General features: G+C 40.7%; 1 protein-coding gene across 1 annotated transcript in view; it reads left to right on the top strand.

Moving 5' to 3' along the window:
* ZC3H14 (zinc finger CCCH-type containing 14) overlaps positions 1–9,156 on the top strand; it is a gene marked incomplete at its 3' end in the record, with an annotated part of 55,000 nt that overhangs the window by 34,369 nt on the left and 11,475 nt on the right. Inside the window, exons 10-11 of the mRNA XM_006879217.1 lie at positions 4,083–4,157; positions 8,994–9,150. Coding sequence (XP_006879279.1) covers positions 4,083–4,157; positions 8,994–9,150 — 232 coding nt within the window. The remainder of the gene's footprint in view (positions 1–4,082; positions 4,158–8,993; positions 9,151–9,156) is intronic.

Genomic DNA, 9,156 nt, shown 5'->3' with positions numbered 1-9,156 from the left:
GATATTGTCCCTCCTTCCCCGGCAGAGCATCTGGTGGATTCGAACCGTGCACCTCTGGGATTGTAGTTGCAGCTCCTTACCACTAGGCCACCAGAGTTCCCCTGACACAAGTCTTCAGAATGGAATTTATTAATAATCTTAAAGACTGCTTGTGTATGTTTTAGATAGGAGAATGAAGCAGAAATACCACTTTTTAGGTCTCTGTCACATTTTGTTCCACCTACTCGGTCATGGAGGGCAGTTCAGTGATGGGACAGTTAAGAATGTGGGCTCTGGAACCTGCTGACCTCAGCTTTTATCCTGGTTCTGCCACTTCTCCGAAGACTTTGCCTTTGTCTTTGGCTTCCTGCCCCTCCCCCTTGCCTTTGTTTTCAGGTCTATAAATCTGGATAACAGGGAACTTCATCCTTATTGTAAAAAATCAAGTAAATGTTAATTTATGTAAATGTCCTTAGCCCATGTTTACATTACAAGGTTTAACTACATGTTTGCTTGTTTTCTGTTTTGCAGTTGGGCTGGTAACAATTGATTTGGGGCCCTTTGTATGGCTAATTCTTTAATAACCTTCCTGCTTTTCTTGTTGATGTGGTTTCTGCTCTCTGATGCACCGTGGCAGGTTTGCCACCTCTTCTTGGTTTAGAATCTTCTGCTGAAAAACTTAAATATTTACAATAGATGTCATTCATCAACTAGTACTCCTAAAATAGTTTATGTAAACCACAGCCTTGCTGTAAATATTGCCATTTATTTATTTAAAAACTTTGAACAATTTACCAATTTAGTAGGTAAACGAATAAAGCTTCTTAATGTACAAGTTATCCTCCTTGGCTTTCTCTTTATTCTGTTAACTGTGAGCACAGTTTAACTGGGAAGCTACAATTCAAATGTTTTCTTTTGAAATGTCATGGGGAATCAAGTCCATCAACTTAGTGTCCTTAAAAGGATGGCAATTTGTTTCTTTCTTTCTTTTTAATTAAAAAAATTTTTTTTTAAATGTTATTATTTTTGTGTGTCTGTGTACCGTCAAATCAGATCTGACTGGTACAGGAGGAGACTGTCCCTCCTTCCCCGGCAGAGCATCTGGTGGATTCAAACCCTGTGCCTCTGGGATTGTAGTTGCAGCTTCTTGCCACTAGGCCACCAGAGCTCCCCAGCGATTTGTTTCTTAAAGGAGTGAAAGCAGCCTTCCTCATCTAAAGACCCTGGAAAGACGTGGTGGTTTGGAGGCGCTTAACAATGTTAAGATGACCCCATTCCCCAAATTGATTTACAAATTCAGCTCAATCTGTGTCAAAATTTCAGCTAGCTTATTTTCCGAAATAGACAAGCTGAACCTGAAATTTAAGAAACCAAAACAATCTGGAGAAGAGAATAGCAAAGTTGGAAGATTCACATTTCCTTCTTTTAAAATTTACAGCAAAGTTTCTGTGTTACTAGTATAAGGATAGTATTATAGGGATAATAACCATCAGTGGGAATCAGTTGAGAGTCGAGAACTCATTTCTCTGATCAAATACCGTAAGCAAAAATGAACTCTGAATAGAGCAAGACCTTAAAACGAAAAATTCTTCTAACAACAAAACAAAACATTGGTTTATCTCTTCAGGACTTTGGATTGGGCAGTGCTTTCATAGATGTGTCGCCATAACATGGAAATGAAAAATGGAATTTTACTGAGAGTAAAAATTTAAGCTGCAGTGGAGATTGTTCAGAGTGAAGGGGTGCCCTACAGAATGGGAGAAAATTCTTGCCAATCACATACCTGATAATGATCGAGTGATAAACCTGGCTAATTTCTCATTTTCCCTGCCCTTAACTGAATTTACAGTTTATTTCTCTAATCCTTTATTACATTTATGCCATTATTTTATCATTGCAATGAAATTCCAGTATCCTCATAAATTTTTAAATGGATTTATTTAAGTTCTTGGGTCAAACTACTTCCTCTGCCTTCTTCCAACAAAGGAAATACAAAAAAATTATTCTCCACTATATTTAAGGAAAATGAAATGTAAAATATTAGATAAAACATAAGCTTGAAAATTATAGTTTAAAAGATGGAGGAAAATACCCTAAATTCATATCATCTTCAGATAGTTAAAGTAGCTGTGCTTTTAACTGAATCTGTATCTCATCTCTCAGTGTTCTTGTCATTTGAGGTCAATAATAACAAATTCTTTGTGTCACATGTCTCTCTTTTCAGCCAATCAGGAGCCAGGATGATTTTATGTCATAGCTGAGTCTGTTGCTTGGAGAGGAGCTGCAAATAAGACTTGAGCCAGAGGGCCACAGATTAGGGATTTTTAGATATACTGAAGAAAAGAGGGATATGGTTTGATTAGCACTTTTAGAACTGAGTTCTGTCTCTAGAAATGTACAATCCTGTCTTTTTAATTCCAGGTTTTAAAATGTTACTTACTCTTAATACTTCTTGAAAGAATACCCTTGATCACTGCTTCTGTTTTTGATGAAGCAGTTTAATGGGCTATGAAGGAAAGATTATAACATATATTAAAGGAGAAAGAATTTGCTGAAAATGTCTTCGAGGTTTCAGGCCTCATCTTTACCAGTTTTCTTCTCCCCAGGGCCAGTTGATACAGGCTCTGTAACAAATTCCTCTTGTTCACTGAATGAGGTAGACAATATTTCACACCTTTTAAAGAAAATATCAACTGGTATCAATGAGATTAAAGGAATAAAGGCAGCAATTTTGACAGTGGAAGCCAATCTTTTTGATCTAAATGTCAGAGTATCGCAGAATGAAGCAAAAATTTCATCATTGGAGGTTAAAATGAATGAATATTCAGCACCCACATCTGAATGCAACAGAAAGTTTGAAGACTTTGAAGAGGAACTCGATTTTGAATCACAAACAGAGCCTAAAAATGCAAAGATAATTGGCTTTCTTAGAAACATTGAGAAAGGTAACTTTATAGTATCTTCTAGGTGTGTACTTTTAAAAACATCTTTTTTTTTTTCAGTAAAACTTGCTTAGAGATGATTTATGTTTCTATTGATTAACAAAGTATGTTCTTTTCAAACTAATTGTAACATTCCAAAAGTTCACAAGTTGGGCCACCTGTATTTCAGTATTTTGAACCTTGTCAAGTACCCTTCTGAACACAGTAGTGTTTATGCTTGCTAACACATTTGGTTTCTGTCAGTAACTGAGAGCCTAGTATCATCTCCCATCCCTCAAAGAGCTTATGTCAAACATTTTTACAAGCTTTGAAATCCGCGGAATCCTGGAGAGTATCATCTGTCGGTAGCTGTTCCGTTTTGCTGTGCGACATTATTAAACTGTTCAATCAAACTGGTGAGGGGAAACTGCCCAACAGAGTGTTGTCCTTGTGTGTATCCTCCAGAGTCTGACTGTCCTACAGAACGCCTTTTGGATTTGGACCTCTGCTCTGGCTAGCACCAGGTGCTTTGATCTCTGCGCCACTGAAGTAGCTGAGCCCCTTTCACTCTTTGCTGGATGTGTCTGGAGTCTCTCCTTTTTCTTTGCAATTCTAGTATGTTTTTCTGCCTTAAAAGGTGATTGAGAAGGGGTTGTGGGCTGTTGTAGGAGGTGAGAGAGGTTTGGCATGTTTATCCTGCAGGTGGCAGCGGTGATTTTATTTACATGATGGGTTTGTGGGGTAGTCACCTTGATTTTCTGCCTTTTTTATCTCCTGGCTTTACCTCCAATTTAAGAAAATTCCAGAAGGGCCCTACATTACTTTTTCCCCCTCTTGTTGTGTACCGTCGAATCGGATCTGACTGGCACAGGGGGAGATTGCCCCTTCTCCAGCAGAGCATCTGGTGGATTTGAACTACATGCCTTCGGGATGGCAGCATAGCTGCTTGCCACTAGGCCACCAGAGCTCACTGCATTGCCATATTAAACACTGAATATGGTGTTTTTACTCAACAGGATATGCTTATGTCGGTATTTTAAAAACAGTATTGCTGAAACTTTAGCACATTGTTAAGACTTCCAGTTAAGAACCCAAAGAGATCATTTTAGGCTTAATTTCTGGGAAACTTGCATACCAGCATTATTTTTTAAATTCAGTGAAGTTTGAACATTTATATTCTAGGACCTCAGCAAAGGCAATTGCTTTATCGTCTACAGATTGACCCAGTAATGGCAGAAACTCTGCAGATGAGTCAAGGTTGGTAACAGTGTTACATTTTCATTGTAGTCCAGCAGTTTTCAGTTGCCATTTTCACCTCATTAATGTGTCATGTGTCCCTGAGATTCTGCTCTAAAGATCTAGGATTTAGATCTGTGAAATCCTTTAGGTTTTGGAGACAAGATCTGCATTTGCCTCATGTTTGGTGGTTCTGTTTTCCACTTCATTCAGAAACATGGTTTATTTGATGCCATCCTGCCAGGTCTCTGACACATATGAAGCTGCTTGCTCCCTCCCTGTAACTGGGGCAGCTGAGTTCCTAGCCTTCTCTTTTTCCACTCACATCTTGTCCTTAAGCTGAACTGCTTCCAGATCCTCCCTATAGGCCATTAACTTTATCTTTAGTAACCCTAACTTTTAATTTAGACTCTTATCCTCAGGGCAGTGCCACACCCTAGGACCTCTTGGAGTTGTCACTTCATTCCCCTGTGTTTTCTGTCCTCAGCACACTTAAACACATACACTCTCCCTCCTTCCCTCTTTCCCTTTCACTTTCCCTCCCTCCCTCCCTCTCATTCGCTCTTGCTCCTACTTTTACTCATTCACTCACTCACTCAGTCACACACAGCCTGAACTCATTCACAGATGGCTTAATGAGCTTGTTTATCTCCATTGCTTCACCTCCCAGATCCTGCCACATGTCTGCTCAGTGTCTGATAAATGCTGGTTGAACAAGGAAAACTGGAACACCTAAAATCTCAGCTTGAATCCTCCCTGAAACCTCTTCTGCGTCCTTTTGTTCCCCAAGCTTCCACTTTATTGGTTGCTCTGGTCTCCTAAGCCCATCCTGTCATTTTCCTGGATTTTCTTCCCAGTTAAGACTCTGAAGCTTGTGGCTGTATCCTTGACCCTTCCCTGGCCTCTGTCTCAGAGAAGGAAGTGTCCTCCCTGAGGGTCACCCTCCACCCCGATGCCATTTGCTGAACATTGTGGTGTCACCATACTCCTGTAGCTTTTGTCTGTGCTTCTCCTTCTGCATGATAGACATGTTTAGGTACTGTCTCCATCCTGAGCAACTACGCTATCCCATCCTGCTTTCCACAGAAGAGCATTTTCTTTCAGAGTTTGATGAGCAGAGTCTGTGTGTGTTGCATCCACTTCATAAATTGTTGCCCATTTGTTTTCTTTGGTTTTCATTTCTGTCCAAAGTAGATAAAAAGTTTGAAGCATCAGATAGTTCTGTGAGGCATATGCCATCCTTCACTTAACTTGTGTGTTTTGTTTTTTTTTAAACTTCTTTATGTGGTTTTAAAATTCTCAGTTTGTTTCTTCATGCCACACCCCCCCCTTTTTTAAAAAAAAAAAAAAGATTTTGTTTAATGTGTGTACTGCCTTTAAAGAGGGAATGTGATTGTTCTCATTGTTCCTTTGTGGTCTTGGTTTCTCCAGGCTGTTTGTTTTGATCACAATCTCCTAATGTTTTCTTCAGGGGAGGGGGCTCCTTGAGTGGCTTACATTTAAGCATGTGACTGGAAAGATGATTGGTGGTGGTTTGGGTTCATGAGCAGGGGGGTTTTTATTGTTTCAAATTTGATTGTAGATCCTGCCATGAAGAATAATTTGTCTTGGCTCTAGTTTGGGGATCCCCTGATGTCCGTGTCTTTAGACTTTTCCTCTTAGCTTGGTCTCCTCCAAGGAAATGTATTTCAGATAATACCGCAGCTGCCAAAACCCTGGGATCGAAGTAGAAAAAGGGCTGCAGAGGCAGTGCCACACCATTCATCAAGGAATGGTCAGTTACCTCCTCGTCCCTGTACCTCTGCCGATCTTAGCATAGTTGCTGGCTTCCCTCTGTTTTTACTTTTACAAAGCTCTTAAATTAAAGATCTGCTTTTTTTCAAGGGCAAATGTATGAAATTAGGAAAGGTTGTTGGGAGTTTACTCTTCTTTATCTTAATAGATAAATACGTCTGTATTTTGGATTGTTTTGGTGGTAGCACCTCTCCTTCAGAGATTTTACCTGTAGCTTACTCTACAGGAGAGCATGTCTCTAACCTCTCCACGTATCTCCGATACAGAGGGGAGTAGACATGAGAAGATTAATTAAGTTGAGGAAGAACTGACTGCTGCTTCAGTAGACACACTCCTCTAGCTGGTCCTTCTCTTGGTCCTGTCTTCTCCACTCTTTCCAGGATCTTCTGTGCAGCCTCTTCCTCGGCCCTTAGAGGATTTGGTATATTCATTACTAACGTAGGATTTGGCATTTCTTGGATCTGTGGTTGGTTCCTACTCCTCTGTCTGCGGTCCCTTTTGTGAAAATGCTATGATTGTTTCTCCTTTCCTGGTTACTCTTTGTAGGTTTATGACTTTTTCCCTCCTCCCACAATCTAATATTGACATCTTAGTGATGGTTTAGAAGGGAACAAAAGTCAGTGCAGTTATTACCCAGGTTGTATTTATTCTCCCTGCTATCTTGCTTTCACTTGACCTAGGCTGTTGATATTAACCTTACACAGGGCACCAGTGACTTCTTGAGACTGGGAGGAGCCGCTTTCACTGCTTACCTTCCTGAAATCTGTGTGTGGAACACTCTCGTTTCCTCATTTTGTGTCAATTTTTTTGAGCCCTTATGTTCTAGTGTTCCATACTCTGTTCTGCTCACTCCCTTTCATTCTCCTTTATCAGAACTTATGTTGCACTAACCTTGACATTTTAGCTTTACATTGTGTCTTGTTCTCAGCATTAGTTTTCAAACCCCTATTCTTGAAAGATGCAAACTAGTAGAATAGAAGTGCACTGCTTTGACACGGGCAGATAGTGGGAAGGTGGCCAGTGGCCCTCGCACCTGATCCGGGGCTCCACCATGCCTCTCCCTTGCTGCATCGGTGCAGCTGTGAGCGGCCGGGAGGTCATCTAGAATGGGGTATGTGTTGGGATCTGCCTCTTACGCTTTTCTTGTGAGGAGCAGTGTCCACCACTGAAGACATCCATCCATCGTGTACATGTGGTAGGACGCTCATTTCACATTTTGGTTGGCATTGCTTCTCGTTTCCTTCCCTCTTGTGAGGGTCAAATTTAAATTTTCAATTTCCCCCTAAATGTCTGAGAGCGTCATAAACTAATCATGTCTAAAATTGACTTGTCTTGGCCTGCTTCTAAATCTGCTTTTTCTTCTTCCTCCCCGTGTCTGCTCGGGGCCCTCAGCCAGCAGCCCCTCCGGTCCCTCCTCTTCTGTGTCTCTGATCCTCTGTTGCTCTTTTTGGAAATGGTGCTTGACAGTTGTAACTGCCCTAAGCTGCTGTTGCTGATGACGTATGGCGTGTCTGCTCTCCCTCCCACGCATCTTCAGTCAGAACACGGGCTTTGCAGTCTTTTCAAGGGGCTTGGGGTCTTCACAGTCTCACTGTCTCTGCTGGGCAGCAGCCTTTTGACAATGGTATGTAGGACTCCCGTCCATTCTTGGTACTGTTTTCCTGAAGATTCGTATAATCATGTCATGTTGCTACTTAGGAACCTTTCTTGAGTCCTTATCTCTAGACCAATATGCAGTCTTATTTAAGTAGGACATGAAGGAACCTTTATTAATATGCTTCAGCCTTCCCACTCACTCGTTGAGCACAGCACACAAGCCCTTCTAGTCACCCCGCTTTTCTCACTGCTGATCACATTCCTCGTGCCTGATGGCAGCCTTTGGCTCTTAGTACCGCAGATCACAGCAGCCCTTCAGTTTTCTTCTCTCTCTTAGTTCTTGCTCCACGTGCTCCATCCTGGGAAGGGCAGTTCTTCAGAAGTCAATAAGTTGCTTTATAGTCTTCAGCGCCTTTCCCATCCCTTCTTGGAGCCACTTTTTATCCATCCATTTTTCTGCTTTTGCTTCTTTGTATAATCAGCGCACTGCTGTTCTGTAAGTATTTGTTCAGTGAATGACTATTAGTGAATCTTAGTTCCTGATTTCTCAGTTAACATTAAAATAAGTACGATTCTTAGCTTTTTCTCAGTTGATGGCATGTGGATAGGTCATCCATAATTGTCCTAGACTGTAGGTCTTTTCATGTGTTGCTTACCATCTTAATAGGCCTCAAAAAGAATTTTGTAGATGATGTCATCTTATGATTAATCTGCACTGAACTCAGAGTGTTTTCCTTATTATATCATCGTTTAATACTCAGTCATTTAAAAATTCCCTTTCTAAGTAACTCTCTACTTACAGACTGGTAGAAATTGTACTGATTCCATTTTTCATCAGGATACAGTTAGGTGTGTTAGTACTCTGAAAAGTTATCAGAACTCTTTTTTTAATTGAGTTAAATAGTCTGTATGATAAATCTAGCATCATCGTTGTTGTTATTGTTACATACCATCAGCCAGAACCAACTGATACCTGACCCTTCGGTGGGTTTTCAGAGGGAGTCATTTGAATGGTAGAAGTTTGCCCATCTTCTGTGGAGCAACTGGTGGATTCGAACCACAAGCCCTCAGGTTGGCAACACAATTCCTTACCACCAAGCCACCAGAACTCTTATCATTAAGAATCTTAAATTTTCCATGTTTTAGAGAAGTTTCTTATACATACTTAGCCCAAGTGTATATTGTTAATGATATCCTGTAAGATGCCTCCCATCAGCCTTTTGTCCTGTAGGAAGGCAGTGTTAATCAGAATCATTTGATAATGTTCCATATGAAGAAACATACTTGAATTCTCTCAAAAAGTCAGGGCATAGAATTGCAGCCTGTTCTTGAGTAGAACTGATTGTCATTTTTCTTTGAAAATAATCACAAATATATAGAAGAATGATGTTCTTCTCACATTGTGGGATGTTGAGAATGCAAGGTATATTCAGAAGTAAACATTTATGGCCAATTTTTTTGGCTCAGATTACTATGACATGGAATCCATGGTCCATGCAGACACAAGATCATTTATTCTGAAGAAGCCAAAGCTGTCTGAGGAGATAGTAGTGGCACCAAACCACGAGTCGGGAATGAAGACTGCAGATACCCTGCGGGTACTATCAGGACACCTTGTGCAGACACCACG

The sequence above is a fragment of the Elephantulus edwardii genome, unplaced genomic scaffold (genome assembly GCF_000299155.1).
Source record: "Elephantulus edwardii isolate Elephantulus edwardi_28Jun2011 unplaced genomic scaffold, EleEdw1.0 scaffold00002, whole genome shotgun sequence".
In the NCBI taxonomy this organism is placed as follows: Eukaryota; Metazoa; Chordata; class Mammalia; order Macroscelidea; family Macroscelididae; genus Elephantulus; species Elephantulus edwardii.
The sequence above is the reverse complement of the archived record's forward strand: the minus strand, read 5'-3'. Positions and strand labels throughout refer to the sequence as shown.